This window comes from Battus philenor, unplaced genomic scaffold, assembly GCF_028537555.1.
Source record: "Battus philenor isolate CCGP_79_NKW_IND1 unplaced genomic scaffold, ilBatPhil1.0.hap1 SCAF_2, whole genome shotgun sequence".
NCBI lineage: Eukaryota > Metazoa > Arthropoda > Insecta > Lepidoptera > Papilionidae > Battus > Battus philenor.
Window position 1 is genome coordinate 9,118,544 of NW_027181682.1, and position 24,974 is coordinate 9,143,517.

General features: G+C 34.0%; 2 protein-coding genes across 3 annotated transcripts; both read left to right on the forward strand.

The window, feature by feature from the left end:
• Positions 1–3,123: 3,123 nt before the first annotated feature.
• LOC137921920 (uncharacterized) lies at positions 3,124–9,396 on the forward strand. The gene is made up of 7 exons (XM_068764715.1): positions 3,124–3,201; positions 4,199–4,312; positions 6,257–6,452; positions 6,693–6,913; positions 6,981–7,241; positions 7,997–8,155; positions 8,342–9,396. Exons 1-7 carry the CDS (start codon positions 3,124–3,126, stop codon positions 8,489–8,491), a joined length of 1,179 nt encoding a protein of 392 aa, XP_068620816.1. The 3' UTR covers positions 8,492–9,396.
• Positions 9,397–11,533: 2,137 nt separating this feature from the next.
• Positions 11,534–24,972, forward strand: Cul3 (cullin 3). Of its 2 annotated transcripts, XM_068764666.1 has the most exons (16): positions 11,534–11,646; positions 11,964–12,120; positions 15,004–15,201; positions 15,420–15,605; positions 15,703–15,906; positions 16,774–16,953; positions 17,333–17,527; positions 18,163–18,339; positions 18,554–18,724; positions 19,725–19,832; positions 19,918–20,042; positions 21,142–21,412; positions 22,906–23,075; positions 23,783–23,921; positions 24,340–24,492; positions 24,863–24,972. In XM_068764666.1, exons 2-15 carry the CDS (start codon positions 12,061–12,063, stop codon positions 24,490–24,492), a joined length of 2,337 nt encoding a protein of 778 aa, XP_068620767.1. In that variant the 5' UTR covers positions 11,534–11,646; positions 11,964–12,060; the 3' UTR covers positions 24,863–24,972. The 2 variants fall into 2 exon arrangements, with proteins under 2 accessions (XP_068620767.1, XP_068620766.1); XM_068764665.1 differs by lacking the exon at positions 24,863–24,972 and having other exon boundaries at positions 11,954–12,120; positions 24,340–24,755.
• The last annotated feature ends 2 nt before the right edge of the window (positions 24,973–24,974 follow it).

Consider the following 24,974-nt stretch of genomic DNA (forward strand, 5'->3'; position numbering starts at 1 on the left):
GGGACAACAAGTCACTTCACATCATCGCTGAGTATGTTAGAAAACAAGAGTGAACAATTGCCGATTGGCTAGTTTGAGCTGGAGCTCCTGGAGAACAGAGTTACTTTCCAGCGCTCAGCACTGATAGCCACAACCTTCTTATTTAATACCATATTGTGTAGTACTACTAAAAGAATTAAGAAAAGGACTAATATATAGCTACTTACGCTAATATATTATAATATGTAATTAAGCACCTCAAAAATTATTGACCAGTTATTAACTTGAAGTTAATAATTGTATTTTATAAATAACAATACAAACATTAATAGGCAGTAATTTTCAGCAGGAACTTAAGTAATACACCGAATATTATTTTTAAAAAATCTTTAAACATGAATTCAACAATATTTCTAAAATACATTAAACACATATCAATGTGCCAAAAGTGCAAACATTCAAGAAAGTGCAACATGTAAGAAATTATAAATTGTTTAACTAAACTACGCACTTTTGTAGCAAAAAGTTCCAGCGCCGTAATCGTACTGCGTCGTCATTAGTGTAGTGGGTGTCTTATCGATCCTAAGTATTTATGTCTCACCGTGATGTAAGTAACAGGCCAAAGCTCTTGGCCCATTAACAGCTTCCAATGCATTGCATTCCACTGATAGTGTGATGTAAGAGTTGGAAAAATGGTTAATTTAAATACCATCTCTATAAATAATATAGTGAGGAAGAAATCTTATTAGTTTGCTTTATTGCTTCTTTTCATATCAACACAAATTATAACGATAAATTCGCAATATTATACATAAATATACTTATATCACTAAAAGAGCAAATGTCTTGTATTAAAGTTGCACAAATTTGGTACAGTTTTATAAATCGTAAGAATTTATTACAACTCTTAATTCGGCAGTAATTAAAAATGCAGATTTGTGTTGTAATAAATCACTCAATACGTTTATAAATAACAGGGAAAATTAGTTTTATTTTAAAAGTTTCAAAAATTGAACTAATAATTTTTATCGCATTTCGAATTCGAATGAACCAAGGCTGTGTACAACAATGACAGTATTATTAACATTAACATCGTTGTGATATTAAAGATGGAGTTATGATTGGTTGCCAGTCAAAAAACTTACCCAGTGAACACGGAAAATTATTATACTAAAACACTTATTTTGAGTAATTTACACTTTATGATAGAAGAACCGTCGAAAGCGAATGCGTGATAACAAACTTTTTGTACTTATAATTTTTTCTTAAACTTAATTTTATTATTATACCCATATAAACAATTTCACAATGGCATTAAATTAAAAGACATATAAAATAAAACTTAAGATCATTGTTTACGTCGTATAAATATGACTTTTATTTATAAAAATGCAATATATTATATCAGTTGACAAAAGATATTTTTTTATAAATCACCGCCATTCACGACTGAAATACGACAAGACACAAAAACCAATTAGGAACTCTTGTAGGCGAGCTTTTGGCATGCGATTTATGTGTAAGGTCACTCTGTCCCGTTAAAGATTTTATGCATGTAAATTTCAATTTAAAAAATACTTACACATTTTAGAGATTAATATATGTACCTTTTTTCTCCTACATCAATTTAATTTAAAAAGTATAACTGAATGTCAGCAATATAAATAAAACAGATCATAAACAATAAAATATATAAATTAATATGAATAAAATATTTAAACTAATATTTCCGATATAAAAAGCTTTTTTGAAAGTAATTACTAAATAACGTAAGCAGATAAGAAACCATTGTATATTCATGTCGATAATATTTTAGATCATAATATTGTCATATCAGGTGATATCGTATATAGCTATCATCAATAAACGATCAATACCTGATATAAATTATAATTAGGTTTACCTCGATTAAAGACAAACTGAAACAAATATTTATAGTTCTCCAAATAGCGTGCAATGAATAATGAATTACAAAACAGTCACAAACATGTTGCACCAATCTTGACAAGAACTTGCTAGTGCCTGTTCCAAGTTTAATTTTGCGCTATTCTAATTATATCGTAAAACTATATTAACATTAAAAACCTTTTTAAATATTAACATTAAAAGCCTTTACAAATATTCATCGATAAGTAATAGCACAAATGGTGTGTAATTAAAATTTTAATGAACATTAAGAAACTAATAAATATAACGAACTATTTATATATAACGTCACAAAAATAAACTAAAGAAATAAAGATTAAAACAAATAAAGTTATGAGATTTTCAGAAAGTTAACCAAAACTTTACTAAACTATTGAAAGACGTTTGGTAATTTCGAAATAAAGCACACTTTCGTTATTAACTAGTTTTAAAGGAAGTGCAAAAGTTATATAGACATCTGATATGAGAAAACGACAACGAAAATGTTCTGTTATAAATCTTTATGGTATAACGTTTTATGTTTTAGCGTAACAATTTTTGGTCTTATCTCCTACCTTTGTTAAATTTCCCTCGTTTCATGGCATTGGTTAAGGTCTAGTTTTTATGAGATATTTAATTTCATAATTCATATGATAATTATATGAATTATGAGACTACAAAAACAATACTTTTAGAATGTAAATCTTGAAACAAATGCATATGCAGTTACTAAGGACTTCGATAAAAAATTCTCGATTTATCAACCAATTACAGGCAATTTACGACTACCGCTTGACTCGTTGCTTTGCCGCTACGTGACGTACTGGTATGAAGCAACGTGCCTTTGAATATTAATATTCGTAGCCGCACGGGTTTCCGCAAAATACATGATCTTCATTCACCTTCATCCATTGCCTCCATAAAATATATGCCAAAATAAACACGCAAAACAAAACCTTTTTTTAAAAAAAACTCGTAAATCATCTAAATTTTTCATCTTTACCTCATGTATTAGATTAAGTCATCTTAGATTAAGTCTATTTATACAAATAGTTACTTAAACTTGATGACGATGAGTTGAAAGGTTTACATACACTTTTGCATGTTAGTAACATATCGACTAAAGCAATCACCTGATTGTAATATACGACGCACTTCTCATCACCAAGTATGTCATCGTGTTTGGCAATAGTTACAGCTCTCCATGAATTACTTTATAACAAAATCCCACAAGGCAACATGTCTGCACCCGTCACCTTAAGGCATGAGACATGGTTCGTCTCAACAATGCCATTTATTGATAGTAATGCTGCCCGTGTAACGTAGCAGAATAATGAGTTCGATTTCTCGCCAGCGCATATCTTTACGGTTATATTTTAAATTGGAGCAATTGGAATAAATTGATTCATATTTCCTTCACTAAAAATCATTTTTATTGAACATTTACGTCAAATTATCTGCGCTGCAACTATTAATTTCCCTAGTTAAAAATAAGATTCAGTTAAAACATAGATTAACTAAACCCAACTGCCCGCCTACCCGTTCTCTGAATAATTTGCATAAATTGTCTCCGTCGAAATAACTCAACATTAACTTACTGTAGTTTGTGGCAATGTCAAACTCCGAAAAGGAATAAGTATAAATAAAATTTCCTCAACCTACGCTTTGATTGAGTATTCCACTGACAACGTCGTTATCAGTAACATTGAGTGGCTGAATTAACATTACTAACGTAGCGAACACCATGGCCATCATCGGCTCGATCGAGTTAAACGCGGCTTGTTTAGCATATTTATTATCAAACCTATATTCCTAAGTTGCCGTAATGTTTACCTTCATTCTTTGTTCACCGTATTTTTTCAATTGTAATAAAAATAAAATAAACATCATTAGAAAGTATATTAATATTTGTACACACTCAGTACACTCTTTATGAAAACAACAAGAGTTTCCTACTATATTATATCGAATAGGTTTTTACCGCTCGACTACCAATAATCCAAAAAACGCGAATTTTCTATCGTTTACAAATATTGAAACATAAATCAACGTTCAATGTGAATAGTGGAAGGAATTAATAATAACAAAGTAGGTATATTGGTAAGTTTCTAAACTGGATGATTTTTATAGATACATTTCTCGTCACTTTAATTAAAATTCTGTGGTAATTAAAACATATGTGACTGTTTATTATATTAAGTTACATAGCTACAAAATAGTATTACTTAACTAGGCTCCACAATTACCAATACTGGTATTTGAGATCTAGACGTTTGCAGACGCATCAGGATGGCTAAATGCCGTGTCTCGGCAGGATCGAATATGGATTGATAGGAACATCTTCATCAAGCCAAAGAGAAGGCTTACCATCACGCTGGTCTTCTCCAGTATCTTTTGCGGGGATCTTAAGAAAAGTGGTGCTGGAAGCGTATATTAATAATCCCAGTGACTGTTTACAGAACCAATGCATCGATACTACAGGAACTCTGAATGTCAACTTGCCTTTATCGTTGTATATTTACAAAGATTTTTTTCGAGTTATTCGTTTTCATGGCAGGAGAAGCGAAAGCCAGTTTAAAAAATTTTTAATCGCTGGAAAAATGAATGAATGGCGACCGTGACCGACGGCCGTAGACCCTTGAGCTGGTCTGATCTAGTCTGAATCACACTCGATACCACACTGCTGCAGACTAGCACAGATGGCGTAACATGGTGCGCAGAAAATGGTTAAATGTTCATGATCTTCAGTAGTAAGAGATACGACGCATAGCAGAGGAAATTTCAGCAAAATAATTATTCTCTTAATTTAGCCTACAAGCAATTGTATACGGCAACGCTGTTTGCCTAACGTTTTAGACAAACTGTTTTGTTTCAAATTTATATCCTTAAAGTTTAGTTAAGTTAGCATTGAAGGATGAGGACGGCTAGTAATTTAAAATAATTAGGCATGCTCTGAGTATTATTATTATTGTATAGAAAGGAACTTTCGTTTATTTCACTGACCAAAATGTACAAACATTTCTTATCTATTCATGTTGCCCCTACAAATGGACTAATCTTCGAGTCTAATAAATTAGTTTTTAAAAATAATCGCAGGTAATCAAAAACTGCTATAATGCAATAAACTGTAGTTATGTGCATAATACAAAGTATTGTAAATTCCTAACATGTTAATGTCTAGAGATAAGCACGCTAATGGGAATAATAATTAAAATTATTGCCGGCCTCTGTTTTAAAAAGTAAATTGGTAATCTACTTTTCAAGGTATTTAGAGATACATTAGTTTTAAATTCGTCTTAACTAAACACAGTATTAACAGCAGTCTCTTACTGATACTATATTAAATTATTTTAGATTTTACACAGTAAATTCTAATTTTGAGAAATACTTATGTAAAATATATACAATCTTTAAAACAAAAGTTATTATATAAATGTAAGTTGTACCCGACGCGCGTTTCTGTGGCTCAGACAAATTAAATGAAACAGAATAATTGGCACGTTCCATATGTATTCAATTTCATAATGTATGCGGGTAAACAATATTTAATGTCGTCGTAGTAATTTAAGTTTATAAGAAATTTCTGAAATTGAAACCAAGCAACGAAAATATTACATATTATAGATTTTAAGAATTATTTTGCCATAGATAAAAAATGTTTTTGTGCAGTCAAATGTAGCCTATTATGCCAACTTGTTGTGATACCCACTTTTCATTATCATATCGTATATCTCATGAGAGTTAAAATATAGCAGCCGTACCATTATTATCACCGTTTCTTTTGTACGATTAAACATCTTAACGAATATGGTAAGTCCTGTCCATTACAATTACCCTATTATGTGATTCTTTAATCTGTTTCTGGAAAAGCTGTGTCAATTATTTGCGAAACATAAAGCTTAAAATGAATAAAACATTCAGGGTAAATTTTTCTCCATTTATTTATTAATTGGCTACATTATGCAAAATATTGAATGAATACTATAGAGAATAATGATACACTAATTGTGAATCCCTAAGGTGTTCATCACGTTCGTTGTAACTATTAATTAACACACATTATTAATAATTCTCAAATGATTCTACAATTTTTAAGACATGCACGTGTAATGCTGCTGCAGCTGTCGTCTACTTTAATGCATTGTTGTAACAAATGCAATACGGATCATAAATTTGCAATGCGAGGATAGAACGCACGTCGTAAAACTAAAGCACCACTCTCCGTTAACTCCTGTAATTCAAACCATAAAAATGTTTTTTCTAAGTTTTTAGTCTAGTAATTTGGTTGTTTGAACAATATAATCATGCGTAATATAATTTCATAAATAACTATTATTAAAATCGTTTTTCATTGTCACTTTACATTTCGCAGATAGGACCATTAAAAGAATCAAGATGGCAATTGGGTGGAAGGAAAACTCAAGAGGACAACAACATAGCAATACGCGTTACTCCACCCGATGGCGAAGAAGATGACGAAATCGTGCCTCCTTTGAGACCACGTAGAAAGCTTAGCAGTCCACTTACTAGCTTGCCTACCGCAGCCGAAGAAATTACCGGAGGACCAGGTGAGCACGATAAAATTAATACTGAAATAAAACCTGTTACTTACAAATATTAAAAATTACGATTAGATTACATAAAGTAAAAATATAGGGTGATCTTCAATCCATACTTATAGATCTGTCAACACAACGACTGCCCATAAACAATTAATGAACAATTTCTGAATAGTTTAAGTAAATGATTCGCCGGTTTTTGAAGCAAAGTCGTATTTTGTATTCGGACATATTTCTATTTGAATACAGCTCCTCGCTCACTATCGCCGTTGGATCGTACAAAGAGACGCTTTAGTACGATGGTATCGAGCGCGGCAGCTGCAGCCGTGTCCCGTAGGCTTTCAGCCACCATCGGCTGGTGCCTGGCCTCGCCCACTCAAGTCAAACCACAAATAGTCCGACAAGGCCGCGCTCTGTGCTTGCAGTATATTAAAAGCCAGATTCGGAGATCATCTACGTGTTCAAAAAAGGTATGATTTTTTTAATAGCCGTTTAATTTAAAAAGTGCATGAATTTTAATAAAATGTTTTAAATCAGCAAATCGTGATGAAACGACTGCAACAAATGCTGGAAACTGAGTGCGGGGAGGAAGCGATATCTAACACGGAGAACGGTGTTCTAGCCGCGCTACGTGCTCTCTGCATGGCTCTCGAGAGGAAACGTCCGGATGCATTCCGGCACGTCGCCAGGCAGGCGACCCGAGCACCGTCTGCTATGTTACGTTCCGAAACGGCTTTGGCTGAGCTTGCTCTAGCTTTAGCGAGACGTATTACCCGAGAGAATATCACCTGGTCAAAGGTAAAAAAACGTTTATTGAATTCCTTTAAAATATTATAACAACATTAACCTCTACGTGGTTTCATACTTTGAGCCTCATTAGCAAGCTCACAGTTGCTATGTTCAAGATTCCTTCACAAGCTCGAATCAGAAATAAGAAGACCCCTAGATAAGTTAAAGATACCAACATAGCTCGGTAGATTGGCAAGATGTAGTAGCTGTAGCCAGGCCACACATCAAATGGTCGCTGGGTCGATGGGTGTTATGGTTCAGAAGTGGAAACCACGCACCGGCGCAGCGTAGCATGTCCATCCACAAGTGATACAAATGACTTTGTTAAAATTATTAGAAAACGCTAAACGCAGGCCATTTCCCACCGGTCTTACTGTAAATCTTTGGCGAAAGCCTTTTTTTGGTGTCCGGAAGGATATCTTTTAAGTGGAAATTTTACCTTCTAAAACCACTTTAGTGGTCTTCTACGGAACTCAAAGGTATCTGTACCAAAGCACATATGGTGGGGTAGCTAAACCTCCCCCAGCATCGTCGTTGTGCTGCCGCCACAGAAGACGAATGCACATTGCTGCCATGCTTTTATTGGCTTTGAGTGAACGATGTCGCGAAACCGATTTCCCTTGGTCGCCTCTAACGACAGGCACGGTATGCTATAACCCTATTGTAACGAGTTCCTGAGTAATTCCAATGAGTTATAAAGGAGGCCTAAGTCCAGATGATGAACTTAAATCTACTTAAAAATTACAAAACAAATGTAATTTAAGATTGCAGCCGTGTACTGTATATGCGGAGCTTTAGCTCGTGAAGCTGCTGAGGCATCAGAAGGGGAACCAGCTCTTGAGTTAGTCGCCGCACCCGCGGCTGCCATAGCTGATTTATTACACGAGGAACCTGGATCTTGGATTGCAAATCACGGAGGTTGGGTAAGTTTTAACACAAATGCATAACTAGCTGAAGTATCACCTATAAACCCTTAAAATTAATTTATAATGTTTTCTCTATAGATAATGCGATTACTTTTATCTCTGACCTTTTATATTTCAAAACATGTTTGTTTTAATCACGATTAACTAGCGCTTGAATAAATTCTCTTTTTTTTTAATTTTCAGAACGGGCTCATTGAACGCTTACGCGTTAGTGAACGTGATCAACGATCTGAAAAAACCCTCCGTGTAATGGTGTCGTTTTTTGTAACAGCTTGTTTATTGTTACTTCTTTTGAGATGGGTCATTCAAGGCCATCCCGCATACAGCGTATGAAAGATTGAATAAATGACTTAATTTATATAATCATTAACGTAAAGGTGATAAAAAAAATATTTTAAAAAAGAGCAGATAAACTTTATATGTATATATTTGTGTCAACAACTATATTACAGCTTAAGATAAAAACCCTTAGTTTTTAATTAAATAATTACCAAATATAAAATATATAAGAGGCATTTAGTAAAATATATATTTGAATATAACAGAATCAACTATGGTTTAGTTTAAGTGATGAAAATCTAAAAGCTTTTTAATGATAAAAGTAATGTACGGTTATTGATTATAAAAGATCGCTCCTAAATGGTTCACGCCAAAAGCCTTTTATCGATTCATCAATATCAACTATGAAAAAATAATTACGGAAATGAGACGAGAAGAATATTAAAATTTCCGGATTATAATTACTTTTGATTCGTTATCTTAATTTTATGCTGACCTATCTTTAAAATAATGAAGGCTTAAGACTGAAGTTCTGTGCTATGTGTTATTATTGCAACAGTAATTTCTCTTTTTTTATAAATTTTAGACAACTAGAATATAGTTGCTATGGAACAGCATCGCTTTTTAACTCTTTTCTTTAGTTTCTTACATAGATAATACGTATTTACTTTATAAAAAAATTTCTTTAGTCTGTAAGCGGATCAGATATGATAGTTTCAGAGAATAATAAATTATTTTTGCAACTCTGTTTTCTGATTTAATACCCATTTAACCGACCTTGTCCTCGGAAACATCTTCCGGTCCACTTCTTGTTCCTGCCGATGTCAATTCTGGATAACTCGATAACAAAAACCAAAGTGTATATTGTAACATAGTTTTTATTATTATAAGGAAAAGTAGAATATTAAACAGTGCTACAAATCATTTGAATTCCACATGTCTCGGAAAAAATAATTGTGTATTAGGACATAAATAAATTTACATTAAATACAAAATAGCTTTTGTTAATATAAACATGAATCTCTTCGGCCTGTATTTTTATGTCTAAGGATAATGAAAAACATTTAAATTGTTATTCAATGCATATTTGGTTATTGCCTAAGCAAGGAACCAACAGAAGTGAGTGAATGTAAAAAGTTTTTCAACAAACCGTCAAAACTACTAAGACGTTGATAGTATATTTTACAAGAGGCCCTATAGGTGTCTTAATGCATAATGTATAGTAATAGTGCATAAGGATAGTGTGCCAATTCGGTTTAGCTAAAACTAATTCGTAATAAACAATTTATATCATGTCTCTGTGTGGCAACAAACTAAATTATTTTTGAAAACCATAGGATAACACAAGTTCTCGTCCTTGATCAAATATATAAATACAGCAACTATCTAATGATGTATGTATTACAAAAAGAACTTTGTTTTAATGAGATGCTTTCTTAAAATCAATACCAATGCCTGCAATAAACATAACAACACAAGAGTTAAAGTGACCTTCCTGTAGTGTTTCAAGCCCGTCACGAATTACGAATTTAAATTAGTTCCAACTTAGTCATATAGCCAAGTAGTGAACCGAATTAAATACAGATCTCAATATCCTTATCGTAGTAGCATTTAAAATAAAAAAAATTAAAGAAAAAGAAATACGAGTCATGAAGAGACATGAAATTATTATTTTCACATAAACATCTCATTGTAAGATCACGTCCATAACAGATCTTCGTCTCTTTCATTAGCTTCTTCTTATAAGCTCTTAGTTGTTCAATACGAGCCATAGAGCAGATATATACCGGTTGGCACAAATTCCAGTCATAGTGTACCTCCAGCTAGTAATCGAATTTTAATACACATATTATAAAAAATTCCTATACCTTTCTTCCTTCACCTTGGAAACAAAACAGTATTATATTACACAACATAAATTTTCAATTGTAACCCCACAGATGTTTGCAACACAAAGATTATCTGCAAGTTATTTTTGCTTAGTTCATTTGATATAGGTGATATAACATTTTTTTCCTTTAATATTTATAAAAATTATACTTGCGCCATCTAGTGATATATCTGCCCCTTAAATTTTGCATAGCTATACCCCGGTGACAGACGTTCCAGTAAGTACGCGTTTTCGTAGCTCAGCGACCTAATTCGCACATCTCTCACCACAAATACGCGTAATTTGAAATGCCCCACGAGTGAGCCTTCCGACCAGTTTGAAATATTGCTCGTGGCCCGTATCGGCTCGCACGTTTTGTAGCACAACGAACCGCGAGCAGCAATGTTGTCTAAAGATGTTCGTATGATGCGTTAAGAAATCGGCTTATTAGTTTACTTTATGGGGTAATTTCAATAATTTCAGTCAATTCCTCCCTATTTATTTATTTTTCATCTGAGCGAATCAATCCTTTTTATCTTTCATGTAGATTTAATTATAATTTCTCGGTAAACTTTGGAGCTGTAAAAATAAAATAAATTCAATATCGTAATTGATTTAAAATTAATAATCTCTGAAGTATTATAGTTACATTATTTTTTAAAAATTACGATAAAGTAAGCAAAAATAACCTATGCAATTTTTAACAAATCAAAAAAGACAAAAAAATGTAACATATTTTTAAGACAAATTTTAAAACCAAAATTTTCTTCCTTAACAAAAAGAGATCTTCGATAATATCGAAACAATTTGTGTTAGTTCGTCTGTGTGTCGCCAACGTCGAGCCGAGTACACTCGAACGTGACTTACCACAATAAAATAACCAAAACAAAGTGTTTTAATGAGAACAAATATTTAATAAATCTTTATAACAATTATTGTAGTAATTTTACAAAACGTCAACTGTTCTCTTAAACTTGTCTGATTAATAGTCACGAAAAGAAATATTGTGTAATGTTTATTAGCTAATAAAAATACTATATTTTTATTACGTACAACACGCTCTTTAAAAAGCATCAAATAGTTAAAATAATTATTACATTCGTACACTAGATTACAAAAATAATTTATTTTTTTAAAAGAAACCCATTTTTTCACTAGTTTTACAATCTGTTGACAGAAAAATATTTATAAAATTTGCATTCGTATAATCTGTGGAATGAAATGAAGTGAAACAATTGAAAGAAAGAAATAGATATGCAAAAACGGACAATTATTCCCCTTTGAATTATATAGCAGTGAGTTATATCGTCTTAAAGAGTGCGGCAAAGAATAAATATTTGTAAGTTTCATTAATGACTATTACAAATGCATTTGTAGTAAATATTAATAAAAAGATACGTCATATTGTAAAGTAGAACTGATGCCATAGGTTTTATGACAAGAGAGCGACAGAGAGATCCTGATATTTTATTTGTCACTAACATATTTTCGTTTTGCATTCGCAGTTATTTCTGAATTTTAGTTAATCCCAACTTAAAATAAAAATTTGCTTAAACAATACAGTTCAATTTTCCTTAGAAATTAAATGAATGCTGCTAATATCTATTATAGTTGTGTCATATCCACCTATAAATTAATGAACTTAGCGGTTCTCAGATGTGGGAGTAACAATGAAGTATTATTGTGACGGTAAATGAAAAAGTAAGGAAGATTTTATTTATTAACTTGTTAGTGTAAAGAATTCGCAACCGCAATGATGAAGAGTACGTTACCGAAAGACAAACCTGGCAAAATGAGAATCAGAGCGTTTCCTGTAAGTACCCCAATGTTTATATTCCTAGTGTCATTTCGTTCTTAATAATTTGATTTATACCTGCAAATGATTATTTTAATCATCAATAATATTTCGTTACTTCTGATTTATCATCTCATTAAAAACCAGCACAATGATTATTCACCAAAACATTTTTTTTTTTCTCTAAATAATACCATGCTTTGATATTAAGTGGCTTTGGGTTAGTTGTTTTGTTGTGTTAATACTTACATACCTTGATGTTTATTAGTTAATGCAAATACACACACTGGCACAATTAGGGAAACACAAAACAAAGGTAGTTTTTTTTTATGTTTTTGTAAATCTTGATATCAAATTTTTATTCATGTGTAAGAAATCCCTCTTAAGAAATAATGTAAAATAAATAATAAAATAATTAAAAATATCATACTTTTCAAGTGCAGTGACAGGTTTTATGGTTCTTTTATGAATTTGCTGACATCCAGTGTTCTAATTGTTTCTGAAAAGAACTTTGTTGGATGCTGTGTGTGGTGACTGTGGTTCATTTAACTGTTTGCTTTCAATTGTGCATATTGGTCTGATAAAAATTGAGTGATTTACCAGTAATTTCAGTGGCTAGGGCAGGAACCATGAACAAGGAGGGGCATACCTACTGTTCAGTTGGTCGCACATTGGGTGTATCAACACCGGTGGTTCATCACATTGTATGACGCCATAGGACGACTGGATCTTATGTGCAGAGGCAAGCTCAAGGCAAAAATCAGTCAACCAGTAACATAAATGACCCTTTATAGGTAACTATTAACTATGTGAGCAGTATTAGGCCACACATTATCGTGCATAAAAATTAAATTATCACCAATGAATGGCACAAAAGGCATAACAGGGTTTTGAGATGTCCGTTGTGCAGTAAGTGATGCATTTTCGATGATCACTAACTCTGTGTGAACTCCCAAACATATGCTGTCCCATACCATTACTGACCCTCAACCATATGACACAGTTTCAGTGAAGTTGGTTTGGTTATAGCATTCTCCTCAATATCTCCACATCCTTTCGCATCCATCTATGAAATTAACACATAAATGGGTCACATCAGTGAATAAAATGTGGCTCCACTCAGTTGTCCAGTTTCAATGCTCACAAGTGAATGCTTATCTTGCTACACGATGAGTTGTCTCGTGTTTTGGAGCTTTTACTGGCACATAAGATCTTAAAACAACTGCAGTTAATATGTCTCCTTACTGTACGTTCACTTACATTTATGTCACGGACTTCTTGCAATCGATTTCGGGTCTGAACAGCAGATTGTTGACATTTCATTTAAAGTCTGCTAGACAATAAAACGGTCATCTATGTCACTGGTTGACTGATTTCTGCCTTGAACTCACCTCTGCCCGTAAGATTCAGTCATCCTGTAGCACCATACAACATGATGATGCACCAATGTCGATACACCCAATGTGAGACGGACTGAACGGTAGGTATACCCCTCCTCAATCATGGTTACTGTCCTAGCTACTGAGGTTGATGATTAAACACTCATTTTGTATCAGAACAATATGCACTATTGAAAGCAAACAGTAAATGAACTACAGTCACCACACACAGCATCTAACAAAGTTCTTATCAGAAACAATTAGAACACTTGATGTCAGCAAATTCTTAAAAGAACCATAAAACCTTGCACTTGAAAAGTGAGACATTTTTATCATATGTTATTTCTTAAGAGGGTACTTACATGTTAATAAAAACTAGATCTCAAGATTTATAAAAACTTTAAAAAAATTGTATATGTTCCCCTAATTGTGCCAGTATGTGTGTATTTGCCACACTTTTACATAGAAAAAAACCATGGCTAATGTAACACTTTACAAGTACAACCTTATTAAAGGCATAAAATAATAATTTAATAAACAATAGAAATGTTAGGATATAAAAAAAAAACAATTTACATATAGGTTTATTCAGATTGAAAAACCTTAATTATATCTGTTAATACTAAAGTAAGACAGGTGATAATTATGTAAGGCAGGAACAGAATTAACATTATTGGTATAAAAGTAACATTTTTTAAATAGACATTAAAAAAAACATTCAATAAAATATGTTTAAAACATTTAATCATTATCTCAATTCTATTAATTTTACTGTATGCATTTATTTATTGAAGAATATAACATTAAGCTGAAATAGTAGATTTTGACAGAAATATCACTTGGCCACTGTTTCTCCCTTTTGTATATTTAATATTTGTATTCAATGTAATGAAATTTTCACCCATGACTTTTTAGGGAAATTATCATAAATTGTAATTTTTCTCATTAGCTTTATTATGTGTGTAACTTGAATTGAATTGCAGTTTGACTGTAGCAATTAACAAAAAGTAGTAATTTCTATCTATTTAACTTCTTTACCAATCTGCATATATATTCTTATGACATAAATATTATTTTTTATTCATATCATATATTACTATCATATAAAATATCTGTCCTCATTTATAATAGCAGTGTTGAAATCTCTGGCAACTTGTATGACATTTGTTCATAAAAAGAAAATATTGTTATACCTTACAACAAAATTCTTGTGTTCAATATGTCACATCAAAATAATTTTTGACAACAGTGAAAATCTAAACATTCTAAAAATATATTTGTTATATCAATGTTTTTAACAATTTGTATTTTATACAATTTTGCTGAACCAAGTAGTCAATAAGTGATCCAAAATGACTAGAAAATTTCAAGTGTGGAACTATTCTGAACCATATTATCAAATGTATCCAGATACATGGGTGTGTGTTTTATTTTAAATTATCTGTGTAATCTGTATTTCAAAAAGGAAAAATAAATCAAATCAAATAGAAATCCTTTATATTTTGAATATTTTTTTTTGCAGATGACTATGGATGAAAAATATGTGGAAAGTATATGGAGTTTATTAAAGAATGCAATTCAAGAAATACAAAAGAAAAATAATTCAGGACTTTCTTTTGAAGAGCTCTATCGTAATGCATATACTATGGTTCTGCATAAACATGGTGAAAGATTGTATACAGGCTTAAAAGAAGTTGTAACTCATCATCTGGAAACTAAGGTATCTAATTTCTATTACTTGATTTGATGATTTATTACCTGTTCATCACTGAAGCTTTTTAATATTACCAAGGGAAAGTTATAATTTAATTATAAATAACAATACTTTATTAAACTCACCAAATAATTTTATTTTACCTTTAATCTGTTTATAATCTGTCTCAGTGAATAGTAATGCTTGATGTTTAGAGAAGAAATATTAATAGCATTATGTTTTAGGTACGAGAAGATGTTCTTCATTCACTTCATAATGGTTTCTTGCAAACCCTTAACTATGCATGGACGGACCATCAAACTAGCATGGTCATGATCCGTGACATTCTCATGTACATGGACAGGGTATATGTACAACAAAATGATGTTGACAATGTTTACAATTTGGGACTCATTATTTTTAGAGATCAGGTATGTCTGTTGAATATTTTAAAATGTTCAAATACATATATTTTTGAGTGCCTATTAATAAATTATGATTGTTACTAATTATGTAATATTTGTATAGGTAGTGCGATATGGGTGTATCCGTGATCATCTTCGACAAACACTTCTAGAGCTGGTGGCTCGCGAGCGTCGTGGAGAGGTGGTGGACCGTTTAGCTATCCGCAATGCATGCCAAATGCTAATGGTACTGGGTATCAACTCACGTGCTGTCTATGAAGAAGATTTTGAGAAACCTTTCTTACATCAGTCAGCTGAGTTTTACCGAGTAAGATAGTTTGTGTTTTTATACATCAATATGATAATAATATTTTATTTAGGGTGTAAAAAAGTTTGAACTATTATTTTTCATATTAAATGATTTATTGTGATAGCGAAGGATGCTGGAAGAGCCTACTTTATAAAAAAAACAGTTGAAATATTAGCTCCTCAAACACATGATTAGAGAGAAGTCCACAACAAATGTATTTGGTTGTTTTTTTCTTGTAGTCACTTCCACTAATATTTTTATTACAATAGGGTATTCAATTACATTAGTATTTTATATTAGAATTTTCTATTATATTAATCTACTATTTTATTATATTAGTATTATCTATTAGAATTTTCTATATTATTTAATAAATCTTTCAAATTTATTGTGTGATAATTAAGATGTGTTAAACATTGTTATCATCATCATCTCAGCTGATCCCACTGCAAGGCGTATAGGCCTTCCTGAAAGATCGCCACGAAGACGAGCTTTGGCGTTGCCAGCATCTGGCGTCTTCTCACGACCTTGACTGTCGTCGGTCCACATTGTGGGAGGCGGCCTATCCACGTTCGCGGGCGCCAGTAGAGAAGATTTCAGCCTCAACGACCTTTGGTTGCACGAGCGTTGTACTCTCGTCACTGTCACTTCAGACGAGCAATACTTTGAGCTACGTCGGTGACTTTAATTTCTTAGATCCTGCAAATCAAAGCTAGTACAACCGAAAATGGAGAGTCATTACTCTCTTTATGATCTTGAGCCTTCATATTAGACTTATTGTAGGCAACCACGTCTCAGATTCAAAGGTCATCACCAACAACACACACTGGTCAAAGCACTAGGAAACGTTAGCCAACTGCTAATTACTTAAGTATCCTTTTATAGATGGAATCTCAAAAATTTTTGGCGGAAAATAGTGCAGCGGTTTACATCGCTCGTGTGGAGGCGCGTATCGGCGAAGAAGCGGAGCGCGCGCGTCACTACCTGGACGAGACCACGGAGCCGCGCGTCGTCGCCGTGCTCGAGCACGAGCTCATTGAGCGCCACATGAAGACAATAGTGGAGGTGAATTGTGACTTCTTTGTAGTCAAGTAAAACCGTTTTAAGCTCGCGGATCTGAAAGAACTTTATTCGATAAAGCCTTAACAGCCACACAAAGCAGCGTCAGTCAACAGCACCGCGTTTTTAAATAACGTGGCCAAGATGAAATGTAATTTAAGTTTTGTACTAACTGGACTTTGAGGCGGAAGTTGTTCCTATAGCCCATATGGGTCTCTGTTAAGTGTCATTCAGAAGACATTAACAGTATTCTGTTTTGTTCAGTAAATGAATGAGTTATAATCTTTCACAATTACCAGTATGCATGTAGTAAAGTTTTATCACCAAGAGGAGGTAGGTATATTTGTTTGATATCGCAGTTTTCGATGGCTTGCTTTGTTTGCAGATGGAGAATTCTGGCGTGGTGCACATGCTGATGCACACGCGGACAGCAGAGCTCGCGTGCGTGTACAAGCTGCTGTCGCGAGTGCCCGAGGGGCTGCGCACCGTAGCCGACGCGGTTTCGGCGCACCTACGCGAGCAGGGCCGCGCGCTCGTGACCGATACACACCACAACACCAACGCAATCGCCTTTGTGCAGGTCGCTCTCCTTCACCAATCTTCTATGTTACATGCAATCTGCCTAACTTTCTATGTGGTTTTATGGCCAGTATTTAGCAAGTGTGAAATGATATTCCAAAACATTCACAGTGAAACCTGACACCTTTCATCTGTAAACTAATTCTAAATACATATACATATGATGAAGTTTGTAGACTGACTTAAGTTCTATATAGGGAGTTTAGCTATAGGTGAAGGTAAAGCTTATTTGTCAATTTTAAATCATTTACAACTTTTTTCTAACACCCTGCATAAATTGATTACTCTACAATTTGTTGCAATTCCTTCTGGCAGAACGTAATCTATTGGGACAAAATGCTTTTATTTGAATTTTTTTATTAATTTGTAATTATCATCACATTATTTATCATTTCTGAAACCATTGGTTTTTGGGATAGCATATACCATACATTAAAACTTTTACACCTTTAGCCAATAACCCTGTATTAATTCTCAAAAAAATTATGTTGCAATGAAATGAAATTTATTTTTATCTTACATGCAAACATTCGAACTGATTCAAAATTTTAGGACAACTGACTTTTCTCTATTGTGTTTAATTTTTTTTAATGTCTTATCTATACAGGTTATACTATAACTCATCTAAAATTGCAGAATCTCTTGGACCTTAAGGACAGATTTGACCACTTCCTGCATAACTCCTTCAACAATGACAAAATATTCAAACACATGATTGCATCTGATTTTGAATATTTTCTTAATCTAAATAACAAGTCGCCAGAGTTTTTGTCATTGTTTATTGATGGAAAATTGAAGAAAGGCGAAAAGGGAGTAAGTATTTCATTTAGATGCGATTGTTAATTAATTCTCCTCCTTGATCTAATGTAAATTCACCTAGCACTTGACAGTGGAAATATGACGACATATATTGCTGGTAAACTTTAGACAAATTTTAATGCATGATTTATGTTTTACCACATTAAATACATTTGAGTTTATAAAATATTATTTATCGACATGATAACAAAAAATATTTCTTCAACAGATGAGTGAACAAGAAATAGAAGCGGTGTTAGACAAAACAATGGTCCTGTTCCGCTTCCTCCAAGAAAAGGATGTCTTTGAACGATACTACAAACAACATCTCGCCAAACGCTTATTGCTCAACAAATCAGTATCAGACGACAGCGAGAAGAATATGATCTCCAAACTGAAGGTACACGCATCTCCAACAACTTATCTCTACAACTATTTTGTTTTGAATCACGTAAATGAAACATGTTAAATTCTTACTTTATGTTTGTTACATAACAACTTTTTGTCATAGTTCTTATTTAGTTTTTTCCCCCTCAGAGAGACGGTTTGTTAATTGAAATGGAGCCGCGAGTGTTTCATTGTATCATTGGTGACGTGTCACAAATAGAATCCCCTATTAATAATTAATGGCACTGTTAAACAAAGCCCTTGCCTGCTGCTCTTCATTTCTTGCGCAATCTACACATTTCTGCAAAATTCTTTACAATTTTCTATCAATTATTTTGTAAGTGAATATTGCTTACTCGTAAACTTAAATTCCATGTAGATATTTGAGAATAATCTTGCTTAAAGTCTAATTTATTAATTTATTGCACCGAGTCAGGCACATTTTTTTATCTCTAGTAAAGAATTTTGCAGATACATGTTACAAAATTAAAAGACTTTAAGCAGGTTTTACAGTAGATAATTTTTTGTATTTTGTATTGTAATGTTATGTGGACTTGGACTATTAATCGTATTTTTGTACAATTTTTACTACTAAATAAGTTGTAACAGTAGTCATTAAGTTAGTAACTGCATAAATATTATAATGGATTAGTAAGACTTTTGATGAGATCACGCATATAACTTGTCGACACTTACATATTCCATTGGTTAGAGGGCCAGCCTAAGCCTCGATTTAATTAACATAGCTCGAGGGCCCATCCAGAAGACTGGGTTTAGGCTCCTTTACATATATTTATTACCGAATTGGAAATAAAACATAAGTTACATCTAGTCTGTCCCTGACAGTACTTGCGAATACATCAGTCACAATCTTTTCCCCACTAAAGTTTTGTCACTAAATGAAAAAAAATACCTGAAATATATATGCACAGCTGCAGTATCCACATATTGTGAGGAATCCCCCCTGGGTTAGTGCTTAAAATTAACCATATATGTTTTAATTACCTTTCCAGACTGAATGCGGATGTCAGTTTACATCGAAGTTGGAAGGAATGTTTAAAGACATGACTGTTTCTAATACCATAATGGAAGAATTCAAGGAGCATGTACTTTCCTCTGGGGTAATTATTAGTGCTGATTTGTATTCTTTTAAAGAAATATCTTTTTAATTTTTACAAATACTAATGACTATTAATTTCATTGCAGACTAATCTTCATGGTGTGGATTTGTCAGTGCGTGTTTTGACTACTGGATTCTGGCCGACTCAAAGTGCAACACCCAAGTGTAATATACCGACGGCCCCGAGAAATGCCTTTGATGTATTTAGAAGGTAAGCCGACGATTGGTGGTGATACAAATGACTTTAAAATTTAAACCAAAATCCTAGCGCATGACCATCCACCTTGTGCGTTTTTTTAGCAAGTAAGGAAATCTCCAGTATTAGTTGATTGGTTAAGGATGTCACGGACTACAGACAATACTATATAGTACTAACATATTTCAGACATTGGCTGGCATCAACAGAAATAGCCCTTATTGTACCAAAATAATGTTTCTACATCACATGTTATTAATCTATATCACATAGACTGCAGGGTCTGTGCCTTTATTTTGTTACAGTTATAGTTTCTCCGGTTTGCCTTTGTTGTTGTGTCACATTGTTTACTTATATGTTTTAGTGCATAAGTTACCCAAATGAAAAGTTACTAAATAGTTTAGGGAGAGGCTTGGGCTGTAAATAGAATTAAAACAAATTAATATGATTGGGAATAGGTGAATAATTGAGAGTTGTTAAATTCTTAATATTTGAATATTTTAAATAGAAACGTTTATTGAGCCCAAAGCTAAACTAGCTGCCATGAAGCTGAGCATTCTGGGGAAAGTTCAGCAGTATTTTACATCAGGACAGCGCTTTGCTTGTAGCGCAAGTCCGGTCATGTGTACAGTTGCGAAGGTCATGGGGAGAACGCGAAGTACCAGCTTGAAGATTTGGTCTCCATACAGAGACGAGCCAAGAGGATGATTGGTGATGATGCTTTGGTAAGCACAAAGCTTGGAGCATCAGTGAAGTTGACAGTGTATCGATATTGTACAGACTGCATTTTGGAGTGTGCAGCGGAGTTACATCAAATAACTTTCAACTGTGTAAGGATTCACGACATCTGTACACGATTGAAATTTATTCCACCCGCATTAAGTCTTTTGCTAATACTTTTATAGTGCGAACAGCCAAATAGTTGTTTCCCTGACAATTTTAACTTACGACACATGAAGAGAGTGAACAGGTTTTTTCTAGGCAAACAAACAAAAAAAAAGTTATTACAACTTTATGCAGTAAAAAAATTCATTTTTTAACTGTAGCCCACTGGAAGAAATATAGACATTAGTATTAACATTATGTATCCAGGTAACAAAAAGTTATTTTTCAGCTTTTATCTGGCGAAGCATTCGGGTCGGCAACTGTCACTACAGCCGCAACTCGGCAGCGCGGACCTGCACGCGACGTTCCGCGCGACGAGCGTCGCTGGCGCGGGCTCGGGCTCCGGGGGCGCGGGCTCCGGCTCTGGGGGCGCTGGCGCCGGGGGCAGCTCGCCGCCGCAGTCGCCGCCCGCCGCGCCGCGCAAGCACATCATACAAGTTTCCACCTTCCAGATGTGCGTGCTGCTCCTATTCAACAAGCGCGAGCGCCTCACCTACGAGGTACGAATCGTACTTTAAGGTTAATTAACTTTGAATTTCTGTATAACATGCAGTATATGCCAATGGTCTCTTAAACGTTCCCTGCCGCGTGGGGCGTATGCGCCCCACGTTGAACTTTCCGTTCAAGCCATTTGATATTATCATTGTAAAATGAAGAATATTTTAAAAATTCAATATGCAGTCAATTACGGTTATCTTAGTACTACTGCTGATGCCTTCATTTATTCGTGGGGCGTATACGCCCCACGCGGCGTGGCGGACAATTTTGTTTCGCCGTGACCTTTTTTCTGCATTCTTCGCACTGCGATTAGTCATTTATTCGCGTGTCGTTGATACAATACGTACTGCTTTACTGAAGCTGGGATTGATTTATAGTTCAGTGTGTTAAACGAAGGAAATACGGTACGTACATATTATTTAAGTGTTATAAGTTAGGATATTATACATTAACAAAAGGTTACAATTTTTCCCGCCTTTTCTTTTTCAGACCTTTTCCAAATTTTACAATAATTACTCCTTATAAGCATATATGGCCGCACACAGCAACAGTGTTTCTAGTGATGATTCTGACGTGCCACTCGCACTCGACACGAATTTAAAAAAAAGAAAGCCACTTTAATTCGATAAGAAGTCGGTGTAAAATTTGTTTCGAAAGAAATGTTAAAAAATTTGGTTCCAAATCGGCAAGGAACTGTACTGTGAAAGTTGTAACATTCTGAGATAGTTGTGTGGATAAACCACACTTATGTATGCCATGCTTTAACAAAGTTCATCGTAACATCCCTTTGTAATTGCATACAAACTTTAATTTGATTTAAATATTATATTTTGAACTGATGTAGGCATGATAAAAAACTTATATGTGAGGATGCAACTTGCTTAGTAATGTTCAGCCAGGTATTTGTTAAACTAATTCCTAGAAAAATAAATTTATTCGTTTATTGTGTTATGCATGTTAAACTATACAACCGTTCCTTGATAATTATGATTTTTGCGGCATTTTATTTATTGTAAGGCATTCGCCAGAAACAAAATAATACAAGTGTAAAGCGTGGGGCCCATACGCCCCACGCGGCCTGAACGGAAAGTCTTCAAAAATACGGCCCGGCAGGGAACGTGTTAAAGACGATTCAATCACTTGTATATATAACGTCCACGTTATATATAGGATATATGCAGCCTTGGACCTTTGGACTCGGTAATAGGCACCTTCATAGAACATGTGCAACCTAAAACTAATTGTAATAATTACTTAACGTAACAGTTCAATTAGCAGCAATAATTAAATTCTACATTAAATAAATGAAGGTTTTTAGCACAATGTGAAAATCATCACGAGATCAGTCTTATTTTTGATTACAGTAGTTACAAGCTAATCAAAAGTAATTTTCTTATCTTCCTACCTCATTTCACAACAAGATCTTAACGCAACCTCTTCTGAAAACAATTATATTACTCACAGTTTTTACTATTTTCTTTAATATTGTTTTAAGGAAATTCTCAATGAGACTGATATTCCGGAGAAAGACCTCGTTCGCGCTCTGCAATCTCTAGCGATGGGCAAACCGACGCAGCGAGTACTAATCAAGCATCCCAAGACTAAGGAGATAGAACCTCCACACCAATTCTACGTTAATGACGCTTTCACTTCAAAGTTACATCGGTTAGTGTTTATCATTAGTTAAATTATAACATTAAGTTGATAATTACTATATCATTTTAGTGTCATTTACTCCTATCTTATCAAAATGAGGATTAATAGAATAATGAAAACAATAACATTTGTTTTAATAGATTAGTATAAATTCATACATTTGGCAACGCTTTTGTGGGCAACTGGTATGGCATTACAATACACTCCTTTGTTATAAATATTAAATCTAAATAATAACATAAAACTTAGCAACGAATTGTTCTACTTGCAGTAATAGAAAACCCGTCTGAGTTTCTTGTCGACATTTCCCCGACCAAGTTGCGGTTGGACCACTCTGAAGCTAATTTAAAAGATGTCAATTGCAGGGAGCTCGATCCAAATCACGTTTCTTTCAAATTGGACTTTTCGGGCATTCTTCTCGTGACGTACATTACTGGTCACAGTATATGCTAAAATTGTTACAATTGGTATTGACATGACCACAGTGACATTAAAATAGAATAAAATTTTGTGGCCATATTTCCTAATGTCACTGACAAATGATTGTCTAGTGGCATTTATAGCTGGCGAGATTAAGTGGCTAAACAGTAACTAAGTACGAGGTGCGCCCTCCCGCGGGAAACGATACGCGAAAGATGAATTAGGAGATGATGTCGCTTAAACGGATGCTCCTTTGAACTGGTGGCACATTGCATAAGCTTTTAATGAATCCGCAGAGTCAAGATACAAACGGTAGCCGCCAAGGGCGAGTCGGAGCCGGAGCGGCGCGAGACCCGCAACAAGGTGGACGAGGACCGCAAGCACGAGATAGAAGCTGCCATAGTTCGCATCATGAAGGCCCGCAAAAGGATGGCGGTACTGACCTCCCGTGTTTTTCTTTAATTCTATTTTCGAACACAATTACACATTCGATCATTGGGTACCAAGAAAATTTTTAACGATAATGAGACTATTATCTCTTATACAATATTTTTCAGATTAACATCCAGTGACATAATATTTCGTATTTTTATCTATACTAAGTGTTAATTTAATTATATAAAATTGTAAAAACCCTACATGTTGGCAAATGTAGGCCAAGTCGACTGTGATTAATCTAAATTTCATTGGCATTTCTGCTTTGACCACTTTTTTCGTTCGATATTCTGTCTGCTCTGTATTAGGTTATTGGATGAGTATTACTATATATATAATATATCTATGAAATTAAAATATTACTACGACATAATTTATATGTAAAATAAACATGGCTGAATGAAATGTTTGTCCACAGCACACGCTGCTAGTGGCAGAGGTAACGGAGCAGCTGCGCGCGCGCTTCCTGCCGTCGCCGGTGGTCATCAAGAAGCGCATCGAGGGGCTCATCGAGCGCGAATACCTCGCGCGTACGCCCGACGACCGCAAGGTCTACACTTACGTCGCATAGGTTCGTCACCAGCCACCGTACACCACCGTTACAACATACCACCATGCCACACTAATAATTCAATCCGCTTTAGTTCACTACACTCTTCCATTTAATATTTCTTTCCGTTAAGAACTATAACTCAATATTGAAGTACAGATTAGAAGAATCTATGTAAAAATAATTGTATATATATATATATATGTGGACGGCTTTAGTCACATTCTCTCAATGTATCATAAAAGTGTTCCTCGTAATTTCTTAGAGTAGTTACATTGAATTAAATATTTCTCTTTTTTAAACACAATGTTTTATTATCTATACCCCACCTTTATTGTCGTGACAGTTGCAGTGAAGTGTGGACGCGGCCTAAAATGCGTTTTATTTTCAGGCCATCGGTTACGAGACAGTTTGTCCATGATGGGTGCATGCCAAGTTAAAGTGATAGAAGTAACAAAGTATTTAAATTATTTCAATAAAATAAAATTATTAGTTATCTTCGA